The sequence below is a fragment of the Parus major genome, chromosome 20, assembly GCF_001522545.3.
Source record: "Parus major isolate Abel chromosome 20, Parus_major1.1, whole genome shotgun sequence".
NCBI classification, from domain to species: domain Eukaryota; kingdom Metazoa; phylum Chordata; class Aves; order Passeriformes; family Paridae; genus Parus; species Parus major.
In genome coordinates this window covers 14262730-14287727 of record NC_031788.1, presented here as the reverse complement: position 1 = coordinate 14287727, position 24998 = coordinate 14262730, and the positions used below count along the sequence as shown (strand labels likewise).

The 24998-nt window shown below is 42.7% G+C and overlaps 2 protein-coding genes and 1 long non-coding RNA gene across 8 annotated transcripts in view; 2 read left to right on the top strand and 1 right to left on the bottom strand.

The window, feature by feature from the left end:
* Positions 1-454: 454 nt before the first annotated feature.
* Positions 455-20376, top strand: CSE1L (chromosome segregation 1 like). Its single transcript, XM_015647755.3, has 25 exons — positions 455-556; positions 2024-2119; positions 2671-2813; positions 3823-3924; positions 4329-4474; positions 4775-4865; positions 5127-5234; positions 6114-6206; positions 7427-7594; positions 7689-7818; positions 8499-8564; positions 10046-10248; positions 11240-11324; positions 12086-12147; positions 12888-13024; positions 13181-13284; positions 13891-13988; positions 14842-14992; positions 15482-15690; positions 16179-16276; positions 16483-16568; positions 17641-17722; positions 18125-18271; positions 19087-19318; positions 19846-20376. The coding sequence occupies exons 1-25, from the start codon at positions 550-552 to the stop codon at positions 19933-19935; spliced, it is 2934 nt and encodes a 977-aa protein (XP_015503241.1). The 5' UTR covers positions 455-549; the 3' UTR covers positions 19936-20376.
* Positions 3032-21390, bottom strand: LOC117245330. The gene is made up of 2 exons (XR_004499946.1): positions 20579-21390; positions 3032-3709 (listed from the first exon to the last, which is right to left on the bottom strand). It is a non-coding gene; the product is annotated as an uncharacterized LOC117245330 (long non-coding RNA).
* A 262-nt stretch (positions 21391-21652) lies between these two features.
* STAU1 (staufen double-stranded RNA binding protein 1) overlaps positions 21653-24998 on the top strand; it is a 28468-nt gene continuing 25122 nt past the window's right edge. For 4 of the 6 annotated variants that reach the window (XM_015647625.3, XM_015647621.3, XM_015647622.3 and 1 more), the window contains exon 1: positions 21654-21779. The gene's annotated coding sequence lies outside the window, so the exon portion shown is untranslated. Of the gene's footprint in view, positions 21780-24998 lie in introns of all 6 variants that reach the window. The other 2 variants (XM_015647624.3, XM_015647623.3) reach the window with 2 other exon arrangements.

The window sequence follows — 24998 nt, the reverse complement described above, 5'->3', positions numbered from 1 at the left end:
CACAGGCGCAGCGCACCATGCTGGGCCCTTCGGCCCGCCTCTTGCGGCCCGCGATTGGTTCGAGGCCTCCGGGCCTGCGCAGTCCGCGTCGCTCATTGGCTGCGGCCAGTGCCAGTCCGGGCTGTCGGGGGGAGGGGGACCGAGTTGGTTTGAGGGCTCGGGGCCACTCGGGATCTCGCCCGGCCCTGCCGCCCCCTCACGGCCCGGCCCTGGAGCCTCTCTGCAGGGGCCGCCGCAGGAGGCACCACGGGCGGAGCAGACGCGGTCCGGCGCCGGGACGGCCGGAGCAGCCCCGAGCCTGCCGCGGATGAACAGCCTGGCGGGCCGAGGGAGGGCGCGGGGCCGGTCCTCGCCGCAGAGTCGCGGGCTGCTCCGGCACGGCCCTGCCCCGCGGAAACGGCGGCGGGAGCGGGCGGGGATGCGGGCTCGGTGCCGCTCCCGCAGGCCCGCGCTTTGGGGAAGCGAAATGCCCCTAGGGATCCTCAGAGCACTGTCAGGATGGTTCTCCCCGTCAGATCTGGATCCTGAACATTCTTCGGCACGTCGAAGATGTTCGGTCAGTGGTGGGTGAGGGGATGCAGTTGTGTGAAGCTCTCCCGGTCCGAGCCCCAGGGCCACGGCCGTGTTCTGCCGGGGTTAGGGTTTCTTCTTAAGTGGTCTGCATTAATTTGACTAAAGTCGATGGTGTATGAAGCACATGTTATGGATTTTGAGGCCTTTTCTGCAGGCGCATGCTATAACACTGCACATAGCGTTATATCACTCCAGCTAAAGTACCTCAAAGGTTTTTTGTACCGGAAAACGAACATGAAGAGCTAGAGGAAAGAAAAGGAAATAAACATATATAGGTAACAGGTCAAAATATATTGGTGGATGTGAATTGGTGAACAAGATGATGGACAAGTAAATCCCAAAAGCAAAGGGAAACATGGCAGGACTCTTCAGGTAGATTTTTACTTCTTGTAAAATATGTTAGGGTCTGATTTGCTTACTAACATTAGTTTAATTCAAGAGCATACTGCTGCTGTCTTTTAAAATTATATGGACGCCATAGCTGACATAAAAATTGTGTCATTAAAGCTCACTGTCTTTGCAAGCATGCTTATACAAAACGGTGTTTGTTGCACTGGTGATCAGCATGAAACAACTCCAAAGTGGGACAGGTAAATTTCAGTCAATTTTACTAAATAGGAACTCAAGAGAAAAAATGGAAACCTTTGCTTCCTTATAACCTTTGTAGGGAGTGAACTATGCTGCTGGTGGTGGGGAGGATGGGTGGGATTGATGATGATGTCCAGAGGAACATCTCCATGAAAGCACATCTTATTATCATAGTATTGTTGTAATTTTAATTATTCCTATGCAAGCTGTGGAGGAAATATATAACTGTGGTAAAGATAAGGATATGTGTGGGAGGATTACTAGAGAGGAGCAAAATGGACTTATTGCACAGAGTTATTCTGTAAAAAGTATTGCATTTAAATTAGCTCCCACTGTAGTGTGAACTAATTTTACAGGGAGGACAAACTGTCTGGCTTTTCAGTCTTTTGTCTCTTTTTTTAAAAAGTACTTTCTTTTGAGATTTTTCTTTAATAAGGAATATTTGGTTTTTTGAAAAAGCCTTGACTCTTTAACACACTTTGAATTGTTTTATTTACAATTATGTAGGCCAGGAATATTCAGCTATTTCAGTCAGGAGCAGTTTCTGGGTCTGGCAGCAGAACAAAAGCAGAACCAAATTCCTGATGTCCTTAAAGGACAAGAGATGATCTTTTGGCTGTACCTGTTTCATGTCTGCTGGATGTGTAAGCCTTTTCTGGAGCTTGGGGTCTATAAACCAGACACTAGCAGTTACCTGTAGCTTGAGAAGTGGAATGTTTGTTGGGCCTGGAGCACCCTGCTTGGGACTGTGCTTATGAGGTATTGTCCAAAAGAGCTGATGTTGCTTTTGTGGGATCTGGTTTTACATGGGTAGCTTTAGGACAGGTTTTCTGATTGTAACAAAACTTCTTGTGCATTTTAGGTTCTGCCAAAATGGAGCTCAGTGATGCCAATTTACAAACTTTAACTGAATATCTAAAGAAAACACTCGATCCAGATCCTGCTATAAGGCGTCCTGGTGAGTGATTCTCATGATTGAGAGCAAAAAGGTTCTGTTTCTTTTTGGCTCTTCTGTCTCTGTAGCAAACTTCAAACTTCATATATTTATGCAATCCCTCTGTACCAAAGTTCTCAGTTTTCTTTTATAATGACACCACAAAAAAACTAATGAAGGATGGATGTAAAATTATTTATATTTATATTCATGTTTATCTGCTTTTTGCAATTTTGTTTTTCTGTATTCCTGCTCTTTTTATTTGCACTGTTGTTATTTAAAACAGTGCTGCTGCTCACAACAAGCCAGGATTTACTTCTCTCTGGTTATGGCTTTTCCAAGGGTGAGGAGGCAGTATTTCCCCATCCTGCTGGGGATCTGAGAGCTGTTGTTGACAGCAGGAGCACTGGGGAACTGGGGAGCAGAGAAGCTATGATACCATTTGTGAGACATGTTCCTGTGAAGCTCTGGGAAGTGTTTGTGTTGGGTATTTAAAAGAGACACTTGAGAAATCCTAGGATTCCGATTAGAGAAAGCAGTTCAGCTTTTGCTAACCACAGTGTGTTCTCTTACAGCGGAAAAGTTCCTTGAATCTGTGGAAGGAAGCCAGAACTATCCGCTGTTACTCTTAACGCTGCTGGAGAAATCACAGGAAAATGTCATCAAAGTTTGTGCATCTGTTACCTTCAAGAATTATATTAAAAGGAACTGGAGAATTGTAGGTATCTTAGTAAGGAATTGTGCTAAGAACTAATCATCTTTTTAAGGTACAGTAAGCAGATCCACATCCCACCCAACTCAGTGTCATCTGTGAACCTACTGAGGGAGCCCTTGATCCTCTCATCTAGATCATCAGTAAAGATATTAATCAGTACTGGCCCCAGTTCTGAGCCCTGGGGAACCCCATTAGTGACTGATGGTATAGATAAGCATACCTTGAACTTTAGAAATTGCTAATTTTTTATTTAAGTATATGGAAAGATGGTAAAACAGATGTGAGAAGGACAGTGGTACCATCAGGTTTAAAGTATCTCAATATTGAGTGTCTCTCTGGAGGTGCTTTTCTCTTTTAATTGCTGGATGATTTCTAGGTCTCTGAACTTCAGTGCTGTCATCACAGATAATGTGACTGCCACTGCTGTCACTGGCTGGGACAAGCCACCTCATTATTTTATTTCTTTAGTAGCAGCTTTGTGATTTTCTACAACTCAGCACTGCTGACTGACTGGACTTGGAACTGATTGGTGTTTTGAACTAGTTAGATAACTCTTAAAGTCAGGGTTTTGATTGTATAACCTGCACCTTCATGTACAGCTTCTAGAAAGGATGGCTTGAGACAGCTGACACAAAATCAATTGGTGGTGTTGGCAGAGGTGCTGTTTGGTGTGGAGGAAGAGGAAACTTGGTTAAATGTGGGTATTTTTTTGCCATGTGCACCCACCCTCGCTGCTGCTCAATTGCTGACCTGAAAACTTACCCTTAGGGAAGGAGAAAAAAAACTTTGAATAAGTTTTACCGAAGGACATTATTTCTTTCAGCTTTTTTCAGATACTCCTGGTCCAGATTCATTGAAGGCAGTGTCTCTAACAGGTCTGCTTCTTAGGTTCTTCAGCACTGTAATAGTTACATAAATCAGTATAAACAGCTGGTTTCTGAAACGCTGATCATCTCTCATTGCCTAGAGAATGCTGCCTATAGCCACAACTTAATTATTGTTTTCATTTTAGGTTGAAGATGAACCAAACAAAATATGTGAATCAGACAGAATAGCCATTAAAGCCAACATAGTGCCCTTGATGCTGAGCAGCCCAGAGCAAATTCAAAAGCAGGTAATATGTCATTCCCAGTTGTATCCATGAAACTTTGAGAATAGTCTAAGCATGTCTAGAGGATATGGTTATTGGCAGAGCTCAGTTCCCTTACCAGTGACCTCATTGTGATCTGAATAACTTCAAAAATATTGCTACAAGCATTTCTACCTACTTTGAATTTTTTTAAGGTAATTACTGTATAATCTTATAGCTAGGTTCTAACATTAGGCAGTTAAATAGCAATTCTAGAAAGTGAGACCGTGTGAACTCAAGGTGAAATTTTTGTATTTGTGCAGAAAGCAGTTGATATTTAATGCAGTGATTTTTGAATCAGGAATAACTAGGATTTTCTGGGATGTTTGCAGCATCTGGCACAAGTGCTGTGTGCTGTTCTTTCACGTGACAGTTCGTTTCCTTTGCAGTTAAGTGATGCCATCAGTATTATTGGGCGGGAAGACTTCCCTCAGAAGTGGCCAGACTTGCTGACAGAAATGGTGAATCGCTTTCAGAGTGGAGATTTCCACGTCATCAATGGGGTTCTGCGCACTGCCCACTCTTTATTTAAAAGGTACTGGAAATAAGGGAGTTTGTATATGGATTGTAAAAGTTCTGTTAAGCTGGCATGTTTTACTGTTAGACTGCATTTTGGACATTTACAAAGTCTATAGTTGTGACTTCTACATACACCTTTTAAATAGTTACACCTTGTATGTACACCTTGCATGGTTTTGAACCATGTTGTTTTTTCCTTGTTTAATTGACAGTACTTGTTTCAAGGTTCAGCACAAGACAAAATTCTGTGTCAATTAATTTGGTAATAAATGTGAAGACTATTCTACTTTTCATGTGTTTCTCTCTTACTTGTCAGGTACCGCCATGAATTTAAGTCAAATGAATTATGGACAGAGATCAAACTTGTTCTTGATGCCTTTGCTTTACCCTTGACAAATCTCTTTAAGGTATTTCTTGTTGAGTCATTTCTAAAACAAATTTAATGTTCTGAATTTCTTGCTGTGGATACCTGTAAAACTAAAACTCAAGGATTGTTGTTCAAAAGTGATAAAGGGGTTCAAATTCAAGTGATCAGGTGAGACCTAACAAGATTGGTAAGAAGATGAAACATAACTGTATTTTCTGTTTTAAAAAAAACATTCCGTGACACTTCTCAGTATTTTTTGTTGGTGTGGTTTTGTACTTGACAATCTTGCATCTTTTTCTAGGCAACTATTGAACTTTGCAGCACACATGCAAATGATGCCAGTGCCCTGAAGGTTCTCTTTTCTTCTCTCATTCTAATTGCGAAGCTGTTCTACAGTTTAAATTTTCAGGTGAATCTCCTTGTTCTTGGGATAGTTTCACTTTGTTCTGAAAAAGCTGTTACTATAGAATTAATCTGAGGCAGCCTTTAATGCCATGCTTTATGGCAAGAGGAAAAAACACGAGTGCATCTGCTGGAGTAAAAGCACAGTAAGGAAGGGTTACTTAAGACATTAGCTTGGCCCTACATAAACGCAAGTTCAGGAGTGTCTGAGCTGGTATTGCTTCAAGGAGCTGTTGTATGGGGCCTCTGAGTAGGAGCTGGGAAGGGCAGGAGTCCAATGGCTGAGATTCTGTTCACTGTGCCCCTTTGTAAATGTGTCTGTATTGACAGGAACTGGGTCACGTAGGTGAGAGTCCATCACGTGTGGCTCTGCAGGAGCACTAATTCTGGGAGCAGTGTGGGTTGTCTGGGTTTGGAATTTGATCTACATTTTGGACATTACTAATTGTGCTGTATGGGAAATGGTGAAAAGCTCCCTTGCTGGGGTGATGTTTATTTAGTGTATCAACACGAACGTGTCTGTGAAGTGTGATTGTGCCTGGATTCCTTAGGCTGTTCTTCCACAGGGGACAAAAGAACAAGGTGGAGTTAAAAACAGCTTGTGCTCTCTTGTTATGAGAGGTGATATGGCTCATTCATTATAAAAAATGTGTCCTGTTTAGAGTCTAAGCACCTAGTTTATTTGGAACTGACTGTACTCCAGGGCTCTGCCAGAACAGTTTTTGTCTGGGAGGAGGAAGGGGTACAGTTGCAGTTTGAAGGTTGTTTTCCACAGGTTATTTTCCCTCAGTAGATTATGAGGTGAATGCACTACTTCCAGTGTAAGAATGTTATCTAAGCAGTGCAGTCAGAAATTAAAATGTACGTTTATGCTTTTCCTTCACAGGATCTTCCTGAGTTTTTTGAAGATAACATGGAAACATGGATGACAAACTTTCATAGCCTTTTAACTTTAGATAATAAACTCTTGCAGACTGATGTAAGTACTGCATAAACAACCTGGTTTGCATCTGTAGGGGAGAGGGTGGACTGACAACTTAGGTCTAATTCTGAACAATGCAGTGTTTTTTTGTGGGGCAAACAAAGGAGTAGAACAACTGTAAGAAAATGGAGTTTAAGAGAAGTTGCTCTGCTAAGGTTTCTGAAGTTCAGTTCAGAACTGTGTGACAGTTGCAGGTATACCCAGCTGTGCACAGAAATCAAATTAGCAATACTCTTCAGTGTGTTGATTTTTTCAAGAACAGCAGCTGAAGTGAGCTGACCATTAGCATCACAAGACTCAGGTTTTCTGTACCTCTCAGCTGGTTTCTGTGTTCTAGAAAACAGGGTATCTTAACTTGAAACAATTGAACATGGAGGGCGGGACATCTCTTAGGAACTCTAGCATTTGCTGTCTTGGTCTAGTTAAAAGAATCAGGAATTTGACTGCTGAAGGCTGAGACCAGGTCAGCAAAGCTCCAGTTATTTTTGTGCATGTTTTCTGCATTTTAAATGCTGATGTCTTCCGGATACAGCACAATAGTTTCCCACTTGATGGAAACAAAACAACTATAAATTTCTTGACATAGGGAGGCATATTAAGTGTATGTTGTTCTCTAGTTACCCTGCTGCTAAAAGAAGCCTTGCTGCTCTTTTGTCCTGTGTCTGTGGGCTGCTCCCAGCACAAGCACTCATGCAGCTGAACTGGAACAGGCAGTAAAGCTGCAAGGTGTGGCTGCAGGAAAGGGGCAGACAGAACTGGGCTGTTGTTTGGTTCAGTTGATTTTTTTAATTCCAGCTCAATTTCCCAGTTCACAGTGTGGTTCCACAAACATCTGTGCTGATCTGTGGAAGGGGAAGGAACTTCTACAACTACTCCAATTAAAAATCACGATGTAGTGGCTTCTAAGCATGTTTTTCAATGCCTCATTTTATCTTTTTCATATTACACTTGTAAATTAATTTTGTGTGAACTATTGCTTTTCTTTCAAGCGCACAGTAGTTTGATTTGAATGTGAGTGTGATTTCTAACTTGAAGAGCAGTTTGGGTATAGATCAGCAAAATACAGTAGTTCTAGGAACATGAGAGGAATTTCTTTTACCTGTTTAGGACATGATAAAACGGTGATGCAAATATTTAACTTAAATACATTGATACTTCTAACGTTTAAGTAGTGTTGAAGTTTGGATGTTTAAGTTCTTAGTTTCATTTTATGTGAGGATGAAGAGGAAGCTGGATTGCTGGAGCTCTTGAAATCACAAATTTGTGATAATGCTGCTTTATATGCTCAAAAATACGATGAAGAATTCCAGCCCTACCTGCCACGTTTTGTAACAGCAATCTGGAATCTGTTAGTCACAACAGGCCAAGAAGTGAAGTATGACTTGGTGAGTTGCTAAAATATGATCTTGTCAAGTTTAATAATAAACTATAGAGGGATCAGTCATGCTAAAGTTTTGTGTTCTGTTTGTGGTGCTGTAGCTGGTCAGTAATGCAATCCAGTTTCTGGCCTCAGTTTGCGAGAGACCACATTACAAGCATCTGTTTGAAGACCAGAATACATTGACAAGCATCTGTGAAAAAGTTATTGTTCCCAATATGGAATTTAGAGGTAACTTTTTGAGACTTAAATTTTGAAAAACAACAAAAATCTAACTAATTATCATGACATGTTGCTTTGCAGGACTAAGAATTGAGGGTTCCCTCTCGTGTACCTTAGTGCTAGATTCAAACCCAAGTTTCTGCAGCAGATTGCTGTCCTCTGGGTTTTGTAGAATTGTATGAATATACCTAACTTTACATGTTGAAATCCCAGTGGATGAAGTCTAGGTCATGTGCCACCAATAAATTTCTTCAATTAAAGTGAGTATCTGAATAATTCAAGGAGCATAAATAGGCAGGACTATCAGGCCTACCAAATTGTAGTGTTTAGTTCTCCAGGTTTTTGATGGCTCATATTCATCCTATATTTAAAATTCAGTGAAAATATATTGCAATGATAAGGAGCTTCTCTCTCTTAAGTCCATGACTCTGAATGCCTCTTCAAATACACCTGGTGTTGAATATGTGTTAGAGGTTTTTCTTTAAATCAGTACATCAGCCCATGGGTATGAAAGACTAATTTGTGGGACAGAAGCTAAACAGACTAGCCTGGCTGGATATTTCTTGTTAATTAATATTAATGTTATAGAAAGGTCCTTGGCAAAAATAGCAAATTGATAATGATACACCCTTTTACCATAAAAACCAGAGACTTCAGCACTTCAACTTCCATGTATTTTATATTTTCAGCTGCTGATGAAGAAGCATTTGAAGATAATTCTGAAGAGTATATCAGAAGGGATTTGGAAGGATCTGGTAATCCACAGATTATTCTAAGAATACTTGGTCTTTAAGTATAGCTCTAAAGAGCTGAAGCAATTTACTGAAGCTTTTATAACTTCATTTTGAAATTGAGAAGGTTTCCACACACCACCCCCAGTTGGATTTTATCCAGTCTGTGATCAAGTCTATTGTCACAATATGTTCATCAAAGTGTCTTTCTGGTTTGAACAGTGTTTTTATCGGGCTTTTTCCTTAATTGGATTGGTATGTCTTCTGCTCTGCCCACACTCTCACTTCAGCAAATACAGCCTGTAAGACAATGCTGAGTAGTAGCCAGTTGTGTGTTTAGTTCCTATGTATGGAGTTCTAAATAACAGGGAGAGGCTCTTGATGTGTAAACTGAAATTCACCTAGGGTTGCATACAAAGTGTGCTCAGGCCAGCTGGCCAGCAGCCAGGCTGGGAGCTGGCATGTGTTCAGAGCAGTGCCTGCCTGGGACACGGCTCTGCCAGCCCAGCTGCTGGAGTGCTGGGGGAGGCTGTGCTCTGCAGCCAGGTCACAGCCTGAGGGAGCCAAACCTGGCTCTGTGTCACAGGTCTGGGCCACCAGCAGGTCACTGACAGACACTTCTGAAGTGATGGCATTTTGTAATAGATTGAAGAAATTACTGTATGCTTCCAGTGGAGGACAAAATTGGAGAAAACATTTTTGAACTTTTTTCAAGAAAACATCCTTCTTATCCAGGATTGGCTGCATTTTAGGTTCTTGTGACATTTTTTACAAAAATGCCCTGTCAGGTGTGGTGGGCCAGCAGCTGGCTTGTGCTCCAGCCTGCTGCAGTCTGATGGATGAGAGTGGGAGGGGTGAAAGTGAGAAGACTCATGGATAAAGACAGTTTAAGTGAAAGAAAGAATAAGGAAAGGGGAAAGAAGTTACTGTCTCACCATTGCCCACAGGCAGACTTTTGCCCAGCCTGTCCCTGAGCAATGCCTCAGTTTTTATTGCTGAGCATGTCATAGAGCATGGAATGTCCCACTGGTCAGTTTGGATTAGCTGCCCAAGTTGTCCCCTCTCAGCTCCTTGCCTACCCCAAACTACTTGCTGGGAAGGCAAAGCAGGAGGAGGAGGAAGCCCTGTCACTGACAGTGCTCTTCAGCAGCAGCCAAATCCTGGGTGTGACCAGCAGCTTTAGTCATTGGTACCAAACACGGCACCAAATGGGCCACTAGGGAGAACATGAGCTCACTCCCAGCCAGAGCCAGTACCAGCACCCCTGAATGCCTGCTGCCACTGGGCAGGGCCAGGTGTCCCTTCTCCTTGGTGTACAAGTAGTCCAGTTGTGACAGTAAATAAAAGACTTACAGGTGTTCTTACACTGTAGTGTGGAGGGTTGCAGTAATTAACATGGGGTATGGCTGTAACTGGAGTAGGTGTTACTGTTTTGATTATTATGTTTATTAGTATGAAAAGTTGTCTGCTTTCTCATATCCTAAGAAGCTTTGTTTCTTGTGCAGATATTGACACCAGGCGCAGAGCAGCTTGTGATCTGGTCAGAGGCTTGTGCAAATTTTTTGAAGGACCTGTGACAGGGATTTTTTCTGGATATGTTAATTCTATGCTGCAAGAATATGCAAAGAATCCATCCGTTAACTGGAAGCACAAAGATGCAGCTATTTACCTTGTAACATCTTTGGCATCCAAAGCTCAAACACAGAAGGTACTTGTACATTTTATTCATTGTAACCTGTGTTGCAGTGCAGATGAGGCCTGCTGTTCCTTTAAGCTGCTTCAGAAAGGGAGTACCTGTGTGTGCAGTAGTTCATGCTGATGAGATGAAAAGCTGCCCTTTATACAATCCTGTCACAGCTGGTGGTATCTGACCTTCAGGTAGATGTGGCCCTGTGGCAGGCCTGGCTGGCATGTGGGATCCAGCCAGGCAAAGAAACAAAACTGGCTCAGCTCTGGAACCTCTGAGCTCTGAGTGGTCCTGAGGCAGTCTGGAAGCCAGGGGAGGCAAATAGAGCTTTACAGAAGATGATTGGATGTGTTAAGCAGACTAAAAAGGAATTTAAATGATTCTTGGAGTTCTTGTCATGATATTGCCCAACGTTTCATGCTACTTGAATGATCTGTGAATGACATGTGAATGCTAATGATGGCTGGAAATGGATCTCATTACATGCTGAGGAAAAAGCAACTAATAGTCTGGAGACACTGAAAAAGCACAGCTGGGCTAACCAATTTGGAAACATTGCATCAAATGTCCTATGGAACAAGTTTACATGTACTACTAGATATTTTAAATGCTGTTATAGTTCAAATCTTGGTGTCTTTACAAGACAGATTTGAGTCAAACATAGTAAAATGTGTACATCATTTTATGCAATTTTGCTGAAGGTTCTCAGTGTTTTCCTGCAGCCAGGTGTATACTGCTGCCCATCAGTTATATGTTAGTGATAATGTCAGGGGAACCAGTCTGCTAGCTTTTGGGACACTGTAAAGTTTGTGTCTTTTTCTGTGCTATTTAATGGCAAATTTGCACAAATTTAGAACACTTCATTAAAAATACTCCATCTGAAAATCCTGATTTAAAAAGAGGTTGCATTTTTTGTAAGAGAAAATGAATAGTAATTTTTTAAGATGAGTAAGAAAACTAGAAGTTTATATGTCATCATATAAAAATAAGAGTTGTTTCTTGCTTCTTCCAGCATGGAATAACACAGGCCAATGAACTCGTTAATTTGACAGAATTCTTTGTGAATCACATTCAACCTGACTTAAAGTCTGCTACTGGTAAGTTAATGTTAATTTTGATGTGGTATTTTTGTGATTTATCATAACCTTGACAGTGACCATTGTTTGTGAAGTCTCAAGCACTCCTTTTATCAGCATAATCTTTGAGACTGGCTGTTAACACTCGGCACAGAGTAACTGATTTTTGTTTGGCCAGCAGTGAAGGAGCTGTGAAGTGCTTACCACCTGTTCCCTGCAAGATCAGGGCATGGTTACATACACATGGTTGCTGTTAGCTACATGCTTGAACTTCCTGAATCAAAGTAATTTGCTTTCTGTATTTGAGACCTTATGGTAAACTTATATGCTCTACAAAACCCTGACAAGCTGAAATACTGAGGCCAGGTTGTGACCTGTACAGCCTCTATTGATGAGGTTGTGGATGTCTAGATTTAAACCACATAGTTTATTTTATACTTCAACAATTATCTTACTATATTTGTGGCATAGTGGGTGGTCTCAAAATGTGTAAGTTTAGCAGTAATTTTAGCAGTTGAAGACTGCTAAAATTGAAACCAGAAGGTGAAATTTCATTTGAGCTGGACTGTACTTTTAATGGTACAGGGGTGGGATTTGTACCTAAAACTGATATTCTAACAGTGCCCATACCAAAGTGCAGAAACTAAGAAGTGTAGAAAAACATTGTCTGTATTACTTTCTACAGGGGAAAATTATTACTGACACCTGTATATATAGTACATGTTCAGTAATCACATTTGCATGAGAAGTACTGACAAAGTTTGCATATTTTTCTATTTCAGTGAATGAATTCCCTGTGCTAAAAGCAGATGGTATCAAATATATCATGATTTTTAGAAACCAAGTAAGTTTTTCTTTTACTCATATGGAAAAACATATTGTAGGTTGTTGCTTTATACTTGCCAAGCCTAATTTATCACACTTGGCCATATGCTAACTCAACAGGTGTTTAGTCATATACAACACTTCATGCTGAATTTTTAATTTAGAAAGTAAATGATATTGTTAAAAATATCCAATTAACATGTAGTCTATATGCTGTCCATATGCTGTGGCAACACTGAATTTCTTAGCTGCTTAATTCTGTGACACACTCAGACGTTTTCAAGTCAGTGTTAGTCCAAATACCCTTAATTGCTTGTTTCATTGCAGTAGTTGTTGCAGACTACAGCAGTTTTGTGCTTTACCTTTTCTGATTCGTGAAGTGGGGTGAGAAAATATGTTCCATATTTTTCTAAATTCTAGATTACCTTTATTCATTTTTTATGAAATATCTGTGATTTTGGTTTCTTAAACCTTGATATTTTTGATTATCCACTAAGAGAAAGTAAAATGGAAAGGGAAATACACATTATCTGCACTTACTGCTAATCCAAAGTACCACTGGTGTTCAGGACAAGTATACGAGCAATGACAGAAGTAGGGAGCTCCTGGCTGTCAAGATGTGAAGTAGCAACAGGAGGAGCCTCCCGAGATACCTCCCTCTGCCAAGCTCTGTGTGTCACTGATGAGCTTGGTTGTGCTCTTGAGTAGAACCATCTGTATTTTTTAATGTACTTATGATATGTTGCTACACTTTTGTAGGTACCAAAAGAACAACTGCTGGTGTCTATTCCTCTCTTAATTAATCATCTCCAAGCAGAAAGTATTGTGGTCCACACCTATGCAGCCCATGCTCTTGAAAGACTGTTTACCATGAGAGGGACAAATAATGCTACCCTGTAAGTTTCCAAGCAGAAAAAAATTCATTGCTACATAGATTTTGTGTATTAAGGATGAGAAATACCTATAGGGGACCCTTCGTGTCACATGTTATGGTATTGTATAAGGCTTGAAGTTTGTGACTCAACATTGAAGAGCTGTGTTTCACTTAACAGCATTACAGCTGCAGAAATGGCACCGTTTGTAGAAGTGCTGTTAACAAACCTTTTCAAAGCTCTGACGCTTCCTGGCTCATCTGAAAACGAATACATTATGAAAGGTAAATGCCTAATGAGTCCTGCAGTATAAGAATAACTTAGTTAACTTGAGGTAATGGCTTACAGTTACAGTTCCTGTCGTTTTTATTTGCAAAACCTGTTTTATGCAAATGTGTTGAAAAGCCTGCTGTTACTTACCAGGCTGTATCAAGTTATCTTCGACTAAACTTATGGTACCAAAGAGAAACACTAAACATAATGGGACTGTAGGAAGTTATTTCTCAAATGGTAGTCTTGTAGTCAGGACAGCTACCTGGACAGTGTCAGGAGATCTGAGCATGAGAGGAGATGTGGTCATGGCTAGTGAGACGGTAGATCTGATCATGGCTAAGAGGATGCTGAGATCTGAGACTTGTGATGAGGACAAGTGATGACCTTTGTAAAGTTACTTAATCTCCTGTGTTCAGCTGTAGAATGGGAATAAGGAGGTTTTGTTTTATGCTTTATCATGATTATAGATTGAATGTTCTTGCAGCAGGTGCTCTTTCGTTCTGTACCTAATTCCCTGGGATCCTATTTTAATGGTAAAAAGTTAAGGATTTAGGCATATATTGAGTGGCAGAAGTGTATTTTCTCTTCAGAAGCTAAAATTTTCCATTTATTTGCAGCCATCATGAGGAGTTTTTCTCTGCTACAGGAGTCCATAATTCCATACATCCCTTCTGTCATCACACAGCTCACACAGAAACTGCTGGCTGTCAGTAAGGTAAAGAAAAAGAGCAGAAGGAATACCTTTTACCTTTTAGAGCAGACTTGCTGAGGACTTACGTGTACCTTGGTGGTGGTGTTCTGTTAGAATACTCTGAATAGTTCAATAATTTCTGATGCAACTAATTTGAAACAGCATTCCTGTGAGGTACTGCCTTCTTTTTAGAACATATTCTCAGATCATTCTCCCTACCCCCATCTCAAATTTAGAAGCAGCATATGAACCCTTTCTGGAATGCTAGTTTGTGCTGCTTGTGCAGAGGCCACCAGTACAATAATCTGTGTTTGTCACAACTCCACTATTCTTTGCCCATGAAAATTCTGAAGCTAATAATAATTGGCATTGAAATGTGGGATTGAATTAAATAAATTACCCTTTTGCTTTTGGTGGGTAAAATTCTCTTAGTTTTTATTTAGACTTGCCAAATTCTTAACCACTGACAACAGGGAATGCCTTAGAATACCTTCATTGGCTGTCTAGAAAACTACTTCTCTGTACAGTTTCAATTCAGCTGCAGCTTATAAAGGAGTATTCAATAGAGAATTAACTTAAAAGATTGAAAAACAATCTTTTTCTGTTTTTTGTTCTGTGATATTTTAACTGTTTGCTAGTTTATATAGAGCTTCTGAAAAATACTTGCTACAAAAAAACCCTCTCCTTTATGCCTTAGAGGTCTTTGTTTGCTTTTATCTGTGGAATTAATTTCATAAGCATATTAATACATAAGTTACAAGTATCCCTAGTCCAAAATGCTACTTTAGTCTTCAGTTGAAATTAAAAATATATTTAGGAAAATAAGTGACTTGTCTGCAAGTTTGTGTTGGTTTATCTGTTTATAACTTGTTTTCAGAATCCCAGCAAACCTCACTTTAACCATTATATGTTTGAGTCAATCTGCTTGTCGATAAGGATAACGTGCAAGGCAAACCCAGAGGCAGTGGGGAGCTTTGAGGAGGCTTTGTTCCTGGTGTTCACAGAGATCCTGCAGAATGATGTGCAAGGTAAGGACAGTCAGTGAGTGCCTGTGCTCTCTCCACTGGGGCTGGCTGCTAGGATTTACCTTACGGCAGGTTTTTTGTAGCACAGGAAATTCAAGGGAAGAAATGTTTTCAGTCTGGAAGTGTTTAGATTGTTCCATAGGGCACGTCAACAGCATTCACATATTTTAAATTGCATTTTTAAAATACCTAGCAATCACTGCTCCAAAGCCTCTTAATATTATTCTTAATTCTATTGCCTTGTTTCTAGTAGTTTGTTTTTTATGTTCTGAAACATTAACGGGTAGAGGAAATAGAAAGTGTATATATGCAATGCTTGCTAATTACTGGAATAATTACATTTGGGAAGATATATTTCTTCAGGGTTTTATTAATTGAAATCATTGTGATAATATAATAAAATTCTGGGTTCAGTCCATAGATACTTGGTTTCTGGGAACTGACAAGTGACCACGTTGTCTGACTTTGTAAATGTCCTTGTTTCTCTTCCAGAGTTCATTCCCTACGTGTTTCAAGTGATGTCCCTACTTCTGGAAATGCATAAAAACGAAATCCCATCATCCTATATGGCACTGTTTCCCCATTTGCTCCAGCCAGTTCTCTGGGAAAGGACAGGAAACATTCCCCCTCTGGTCAGGCTCCTGCAGGCTTACCTGGAGCGGGGCGCCAGCACCATCGCCAGCGCTGCTGCTGACAAAATCGTGAGTCACACTGATGGCCTTGAGACATGGTGAGCTGAGCTTACAGATTGTGAGGAACTCCAGCAAACAGCTGGATTTGTGCACAATTTGGTGCTTACATACAAAGACAAATACTCTGAATGTAGCTTTTTGGGTGCTTTCCCATTATGTGGATGAGTTCTAGGCTATCACACTTTTGTCAACTGAGATGAAAAATCCCTGCTCTTAGTTCTTGCAAGCAGGTAAGTTTCCACAGTTCTCCTGTCTTTGCCTCGAGTTAAACATGTGGATAATGACAACTTTAAGGTTCTGTTCAGAACAGTCTTGAGAAGAGTGAGTGAGAAGAAGCCAAAATGTGTCTTCCTTGACCTGAACTGAAAAAACTGAATCCTGGCTTAGGTTATGAAGGCTTTTGCCTTGGCATATGCCTTAGACAGTAATGGTCAATTTTCTGGTAGGTCACATATGAAGAACTGTTGTCTAGGGTTTTATATCTACTTTTCTTGCAGCCTGGATTGTTAGGTGTGTTCCAGAAGTTGATTGCCTCTAAAGCTAATGATCATCAAGGGTTCTATCTTCTAAACAGTATCATCGAGCATATGCCTCCGTGAGTATGAGCTGAAATCACACTTAAAGCTAACTTCTGTAACTTTAATTATGAAGTGTATAAACACACAAAATTATAATCTTTAAGAACTGAAAACATCACATTTTTCAATGAAATAGATTTGAACAATTCTATACATGTTTTCTGTGAAGTGACAAGAGTAAAATCCTAGTGTGAACTGAATAACTGTCCTTTTAAATTTCCAGTGAATCAGTTGACCAGTACAGGAAACAGATCTTCATTCTGCTATTCCAAAGACTTCAAAATTCCAAAACAACAAAATTTATCAAAAGTAAGTTCCTTGCTCTGTGAAAAGCTCTGGTGACAGCAGCAGTTCAGAGGCACAGCTGCACAGAACAAGTGTCCTGTTGTGCCCCGTGGATACACAGAAGGACAGTGGTGACTCCAAGGACTTGCTCCAAATTATTTGTCATCAAGAGGGGTGTATGGGGCAGTCACCATAGCAGGTGACACCTCATGAAAACTGAGGGAATGGAATTAAAATAATGGACAAGACTTGCATATTTCTCTTCCTTTCCTAGTGTGCGATGTCATTATCTGAAAAGGTCTCCATTTATTCTCCAGCCAATAGCAGCAAGCCTTCCCTCTCACGAAGCACAGCAATGCTGACCACGTGTCCTGTAGTTACCCATAGTTGTGTGTTAGTACTGTCAAATACTCCATGCTTTTGTGTCATTTTGGCCTTAGTATGACTAAATTTATTGATAAGATTTCATGTTAAACTGGCAAAGCTGTGACAGATTACTGAAATACATATTCTGGTTATTCATGCTGTCACAAGATGACTGTCATTAAATTATTTTTAATGATACCATCACTACACAAATTATGCACAAAGGTGTCCATTACCTTCCCTATAAAATCAGGTTAATGCCACCTGATAGGAACAAGAATGATAGAGTTGCTTATAATGGTCTTCCACAAAAAAAAGTTGAAGTGGTGCTTTTAATATACTGCACCTGTGCAAAGGGGCTCATACCTCACTTCAGAGGCTGCACTGTGAAGTTTTCTGCCAAAGTAGAGTTTTTTGAAGAGTTTCTTTGGTCCTTGATCTGAAGAAAATGGCAAATGGCTTTTCTAATGCCTTTTTATAACTGCTGTAAGGGGGAAAAGGAATGACTCTTGTGTTGTTGTACCACCTTGTTTTTGTGTTGTGGTATGTGAAAAGATTAGTTTTTAGGCTTATTTCAAGGCAGAAACTTCATATACATCACTTAAACTGAGCACATAAAGATTGCCATCTATCCCCTTGAAAAGCTTGCTGGAATGTATTCTGCTGCTGACTCTAAAGCTATTCTTCTGTTTTCATGTTGAGTTTGACTTTGACTTTTTTCTTGTTACAGGTTTCCTTGTCTTCATTAACTTGTATTGTGTAAGATATGGGGCATTAGCTCTGCAAGAAATATTTGACAGCATACAGCCAAAGTTAGTATGTTTTGTTTGTCTGGGTTATATTTAATACTGCTGTGTTATTTTTATATTTTGAAGTAAGAAAGAGTTGTCTGTTTAGCTAGACTGTCAGACTACATTTATCACTAATTTGACTTGCCAAATGTTTCTCTTAATGTGGTTCATTTATTTGTCTAGAAAGTCTTATTTTTCTGACCACAGTTACTAATCTAATAAGATTATAAAAAGGAAAGATTGATTTTTTAGTTGTTATCCTTTATGAAAAGTTTGTATGTGCAAATGTCTACTGCAACAGGGCAGAATCTTAACAAATGATCTGGTTGTCTCTACTTCCTAGTGATTCATATTATTTCTGGTTCTCTTTTGTCACCATAAGGCTGATAAAGCTTTTTACTTTTACTCTCGATCCCACCTTAGGATGTTTGGAATGGTGTTGGAGAAAATTATAATTCCTGAAATCCAGAAAGTGTCTGGACAAGTTGAAAAGAAAATCTGTGCTGTTGGCATTACAAAAATATTAACAGAATGTCCTCCCATGATGGATACTGAGTACACGAAGCTGTGGTAGGTACCACATGTCTTCAGGTTGTGCTAGTGAGGCTGTTTGAGTTCAAGAAATGTGAACTCAGACCAAAATACATCCTTGAAGGAAACTCTATTGTGAGCTCCTCAGGCCCACGAGGCTGTTTCAGGCCTTTCATACTGCTTCTGTTTCTCAACAAATGAAACTCAGTTTTCAGAGAGGATGACAGAAGTGGCTTGAGATGTTTTTGATGGAGATAGCACCGATTTGGTTAGCTGGAACTGCATTTAGGGAAATATACTGCTTTCCTCTAGCTTGTATTCTTTCTGAAAAGTGAGGGTTTTGACTTGTAACTCTTCTAGTCAGAGACCTGAGCATATTCATAACCTGACAGAGAAACTGTGATACCTTAGCTTGAGAGTGGAATTTTGGAGAAAGCTACCAGGAAAGTTTGATTACCAGTCCAGCAGTCTAGCGTGCCAGGCAGTTTGAATTTGATGACAATCACTGGATCCCAGACTAGATCCCCAAACTAGGACTTTTTTTAAATGTACGTAGAGAAAAGTTTTGATCTGGAAAATCATTGCTCTTTTTAGCTGTTTCATGACAACTTGACCTGATAAATACATACACTGCTGATGCTGTTAATAGGAGTACCCACATTATGCCTGTAGAATATTCAGACCCACAGTTCTGGTCCAGCATACCTCGGCCATTTACAGTTTCAGTAGCCAAGCAAGTACCTGAAAAGGCTGAATTATAAGGGGTTCCTAATAATTTGAGCATCCTTGTAAAATACACCCTGTCCTAACACATTTTAAGCACTCCAGTTTTACTCTCCCCTCTTTGCTCCCAGGATTCCTTTGCTGCAGGCCCTCATTGGCCTCTTTGAGTTGCCTGAGGATGACACGATCCCTGACGAGGAACACTTCATTGACATAGAGGATACTCCAGGCTATCAGACTGCATTCTCCCAGCTAGCCTTTGCTGGGAAGAAAGAACATGATCCTGTAGGTCAAATGGTGAACAATCCTAGAATCCATCTGGCACAGTCTCTTCACAAACTGTCTACAGCATGCCCAGGCAGGGTAGGTGACTTGTGCACTTGTGTGCTGATACTGCATTCTGCACAGAAGAAATGCCTTTGTGAGAATGGGTCTCTCTGCTAATGTTTGATAATCAGAATGCAAGACTGTGCTGTGTTTTGTTCTTTATTGGAATATAGCTTTTGTAAGGTTTTTCCTTAGGAGCCTTAGAAAGGCCATTATTTTCACAGCACTTAATTTTGCAATAAGCTTAAATATGCCATTTTTGAAAAGAAAATTTACACCCTTGATGGACTGTAACTCATACATGTTTTCAGTTCAATTGGTTGCATGTACCTGGGGAATTCAGGCAGCTCAAAAAAATTAGACAAGGTGAGTGTACAGTTAACTCTCCTAGCCCATAGCATCTCTGGTTTGCCCAGGTAAGTAAAGATTGCCTGAGAGATCCACTGCTGTCCCCATGGATAACTGCTGCTCTGTGTCTGACTTTGTACCGTGTGTGGTGGCAGGAGGCAGCAGCAGGTTCATGTTTCACTCACTGCCACCTCTGCTCCACCCTGTGCTTTCAGGTTCTGTCCATGCTGAGCACCAGCCTGAATGCAGAAGCGTTGCAGTATCTCCAAGGATACCTCCAAGCTGCGAGTGTGAGTCTGCTCTGAGCTGCAGAGACTCCACTAGCAAGAGCAAAAGCTGGTTTGTTATGCAGAAGGTTGACACCGACTTTTCTATAGCAGAGCTCAGACAAAATGAAAAAGCTGCTTGAAATTGTATTGCAGATTCCATCTTGTAAAAGATAAGTGTGGCTTTAAGATGAAACCGAACAATTTGATGGTTTGTGTACTCATAGATAAAGGTGGCTAACTTCCATTCCCAGTTTCATTTCAAAGGGAATAGTCATAGGGGTTTGTTATGGGATTGATTTGAAATCTGCATCTGCAGTGTTTGGATAATATTTGGAAATGTGTGGAGAGAGCACTGGCTGTAGAAACTCACTTCAGTCACTAAAATTCCTTTTCATTTTAATGTTGTCCTTTGTATTTCTTTTGTCTTTCCTTAAACTTTATCTAAATTGTGAATAAATAAGAAGTACTTGTTTAAAATGTCTGTCACTGTGCACTTACTGTTTTAGAAGAATATAGTTGTTTTTAAAAAAAAGATGTTTTACACTTAAGATAACATATTAAATAGTGGGACTGTGAGGGTTTTTCTTTACGTAACAGTTTAGGTACATTGTAGGATCAGACAGAGCAACTCTGAAACTGGGAGAAGAGCAGAGCTGTTGTCAGGACAAGAGATACTCACCAACAGACACATCCCTTCCATCCTGGAACAGGTCATATCACTACCATGCAGTGAGGAGAGGTGCTCTTCCCTGGGAGCGGGGATCAGGCTCCAGGTGGGCTTTTCCTGCTGTATTAAAACTAAAGCAGTGATTGTGGAGTTAGGTTTAACTTGGGTGTTCTCCCTGTCTCACAACTGTACTGATTAGGTTTGGTGGCCTGGAGATCAAGTGCATCAGGTGAACTCCTGGTTGTGGCTGTTGAAGTGAGCAGGTAAATGCCTGAGCTTTGTCTCAGGGGCCTGGGCACGTGTGTGCCAGCTGTGTGCCAGCTGTGTGCCAGCTGTGTGCCAGCTGTGTGCCATCCTCCTGTGTGCCAGCTGTGTGCAGCTGTGTGCCAGCTGTGTGCCAGCTGTGTGCCATCCTCCTGTGTGCCAGCTGTGTGCAGCTGTGTGCCAGCTGTGTGCCATCCTCCTGTGTGCCAGCTGTGTGTGCCAGGCCAAGTCTGTCCAAAGGCTCTTGCAGGTCTGTAATTACCGGGATTACCTGTGGGTCTTTCTAGGGTTGGAATTACTTTTCCTTCCCACCTGTGTTTTGAAATGTGAGATTTTTGTTACTTAAATGCTCATCCAGGGGTGCGTTGGTGACATCCGCGCTCCCTCCTGCTTCGGCCCTGTGCTGGCCCCGCTGGGTGACCGCCCCGGCAACGGCTGCGCCCTCTCGTCTCCCGTTTCTCTTCCCGGAACGCACAGACGGCCGGAGAAAACCCGGTTTTTACAGAGAGCGGCCGCGCTCCGTGCGGGGAAAGGCCGTGCGGACACCGGGGCAGCGGGCGGGGCGGGGCGGGGTCGGAAGTGACGCCAGACGCAGCAGCACCGCCCGGCATCAACCCCGCGCGGGGCACGCCGGGAGATGTAGTTTCCCGCTCTGCGGCTCGCGCGGAGCACGCCGGGACTCGTAGTCGTCGCGGAGGAGGCGGTGCTCCCGGCAGGACTGAGCGCCCATTGGCCAGAAGCGCGGCGGGGGGCGGGATCAATGGGGGCTCGCCCGCCACCGATTGGCTGTGTGGAGGCTCCGGCCCCGGCGCGGTGCCGTCAGTTCCGGCGGGCCGCACCGCCCCGCTCATTCTCTTTGGTGTTTGCCCTGTGCCGCCCCGCCGGTCCCGCCCGGCCCATGGACTGAGCGACCCCCGCCCGCCCCGGCCCGGAGCCGAGCCCTGCGCAGGTGAGGACGCGCGGGCGGCCCGGGCCCGGCGGGGCCGCGGGCGGGGGGTGGCGGGGCCTGGCGGGCCCGCACCGGGCCAGAGCCGGGGCCGGGGCCGTGGGGAGGGGACGGCCCGGAGTCCCCTGCCCGTCTCGGGCTCGTCCCGATCCCATTCCCGGCCCGGGGCTCATCCCGCGTACGGCTGGGCCGTGCCCGCTCCCGCGGTGGCCGGCCCGGGAGACCGCCCCGGCGGGGAGCGGGGACCGGATCGCGATGGGCCCGGCACCGGCGCTCGCGCCCCCGGCCCGCGGGGAAGTGTCGGGCGCGGGCGGTGACAGCGGCGCTTCGGGGGTCCCGGCGCTGTGGGCGGGGAGTTCTCGCTCCCCCTTGCTCGGAGCTCCCGGCGCAGCGGAGCCGGCTCAGGGAGGCGGCTGCGGCCGCGGAGTGCCCGAGCCCGGCAGCGCAGCATCCTCCGGGGCTGGCGGGACCAAAACTGCCGAGCCCGGGACAGCCCGTGCGGCTGCGGTGACAGCAGCACGGACAGGGTCAGGGACAGGGACAGCGCCGGGCCCTCCTGGCACAGCTGAACGGGCAGCCCCGGCTTTCCCCCCGTCCCTATCGGCTCTGGCAGCCGTCGCTGCTCCGGGATCGCTTCTCCCTGTTTCCTGAGCAGAACATGAGTTTTCCGTGAGATGTAAAGCAACAAGTTCCGTTTAAACCTTTCCCCTGCTTCTGTCTGTCCTAGGGCAGCTTTGGGTTGTCCATCCAGGGGAGGCTGTGTAATGCCAGAGCCATTTTTGTGATCCGTTCATCTGCTGGGTATTTTTGTCGTTGCTTTTCTGGCAAGTTTAGGGCAAACCTGAGAGGAACATCCTTTGGAATGTCAGTGAAGGTTAGGTGTTTTTATATATATGTACATATATCTGCAAAATAAAATACCTGGATGAAGTCTGTTGTCTGCTTTTGGAATGGTATATTTATAACATCTTGTTTCTTCTGACTAGAAGGTGTGAGTGTACTGCAGAGCTCCTTTGCTCAAACTGGAGGCAATGTTTTGAGTTTGGTTTTTGTAAGTACTAGTGGACATGAGAACTTGAGTTCTGATTATGCAGCTGTGGCTGCAGCATAATAAAGTGATTTCTGGTTTGTCTGTTGACTATCTCGTACACACAACAAATGTGTTTGTTCTGACTTTTACAGAGATTCCCTGAAAGTCTGTCACATCTTGATGAGACTGTAAGGAGCCCCAGGGCTGAATTTTTTACTGTATTTTCTGTTTTCTGAACTTGGATCACAAACATACTTCAAAACTCTTCTAAAAGGATGCGTACAAGAAACAATTCCTTTTTATATTGTTATTTTAAGCAGCCACTCTGTTCAGAATTTTTCATAACATCATGAATCATGTTTTCACTATCAGTACAAGTCAGTCAAAATGTGTTTTGTGGCAAAATTATTCATAGGTGGAAATAAATTTGAAGTGGTGTGACTGTACAAAAACTGGACAGAGCAAAACTGGAAATTGCTTTGTGCCTTTCAGATCTTTCTGAAGAGCAGCAACTTTATTTTGGAAACAAATGAACATTCCAAAAGCCCTTTTTTCTGGTTCCTTTGGCCAGGACCCTTGCTGAGGTTAGTTATTTCAGTAGAGGTGATACAGATGCCCCAGGACAATGCAGAGGATCTGGGCATGTTGGCTCTCAGCAGTGTCCATGGGTTCTGTGGCCTGTTCTGCTGCAGGGAAAAAAGCCCAAATCCATGAACTGTTTTGTCATAACACTAATAGAGCTAGAAATAAACAGTTAGGTGTTTAGTCATTGTACCACTGGTTTATCAATTTGCAGTTTTGGAACTGTCAGGTTTACAGGTGTGTTGGGTAGTTCTCTCTTTTCCTTCAGCTTTTACTTTCAAATTTTAGCTTTTCTTCTCTTATTAATAATCCATATCTTGGCTCCCAGACTACTTTGCTTAAAATTTAGTGTTTGTGCCCTTACCAAAAAGAGCAGCATTTTTTTCTACAGTGTTACTTTTGGGATGGACCCTGTCTTGCAGAAACGTTGCAGAAGATTTAGAGAAAACATTGTTCAACCAGTATTTTATATTTTGTGCAAATAGCCTTAAGTCTGCAAAATTTTGTCATTGTTTATCAATTTATAGTGAGTATTTGTTTAGATTTTCCAGTTGTAAATAGATGCTCTTAAACACTGTTGCAGGAGCTTTAGAATTTTATGCTGTTACAGAGGTACCCCTAATGTGAGTTTTTCAGAGGTATTTTAGGTAACAGAGCATCTCAACAAATCTCCTAGAGTTTGCAGATATTTCTTTTTTGTGCCTCAAAATAGTTGAGTGTGGGACAAGAGACTCAGCCACCACACTGGAGTTATTTAAAACTCCTTAAACACAGGAGGAGAGAGGGAATCATTCTAATCACAGTTTTATTTAGGAGTGAACACACTGGTGTTTTGCCAGTCTGCACACAAGGGGAGAAAAGGTGAGGGCTGTGTGAGCTGAGCTCCCCCAGGTACCCTCACCCTTTGGCAGAGCCAGGCTCGGGGCTCATGGCTGTGAAATGGGGGTAAATGAACCTTCCTTCCTGAGAACAGTTTGTTGTTGGTAAGGAACAAGGAACATGCCTTGCTCTGGCTGCCATGGGCTGCTGACTGTCCCAGTGCACTGTGTCATGGAGCTTTGCTCTTCAGAGAGGAATCAGGGCTTCCTGCAACATTGCATGTCCTATAGCTAAACCTGCTTCTTGGATGTTGTTTGTCACACGACTTTTATGTGCTGATGTCAGGAACCCCTTGTAATATGAATTTGATGCTTGTGTCTGGCATTTGTCCTGCTTCTCTGCCAGGTGCTGGTGGAGCAGCAGAGGTGAGTGTGTGCACCCAGGGTGGGAATGGGTCACAGCTGCTTCCTAACACGGGGCACAGGAAGAGTGTCAGGACCTGCAGCCTTCTGAGTCTGCATCTCCTGAGGAACAGGACACCTTTGTGTGGTCCTGACAGTGAGTGAAACCTGTTCCTGTGAGGGTTTAGTCTCTTGTATTTGCAAGTGGTTTCTCAGAGTTCAGAGCCAGCCTGTGGCAGGACCCACAGGAGATACTGTGCTGCCAGACCTGTTGTCAGGCACGCCCTTGTGTCCCTTGGATAAGAGGTGGAAAGGTGCCACTTCAGCCAGGTGCACAGAAGTGTGTGCAGTCCTGGGAATGCAGCCCCAGAGGGACTCTGAGTGAAGGGC

Bases quoted from the DNA above. Each gene is read 5' to 3' on its own strand.
- CSE1L (XM_015647755.3), top strand. The intron at 11,325-12,085 runs GTAAGTTAATGT...TTTCTATTTCAG, and splicing joins TGACTTAAAGTCTGCTACTG to TGAATGAATTCCCTGTGCTA. The intron at 13,025-13,180 runs GTAAGTTTCCAA...TTCACTTAACAG, and splicing joins GGGACAAATAATGCTACCCT to CATTACAGCTGCAGAAATGG.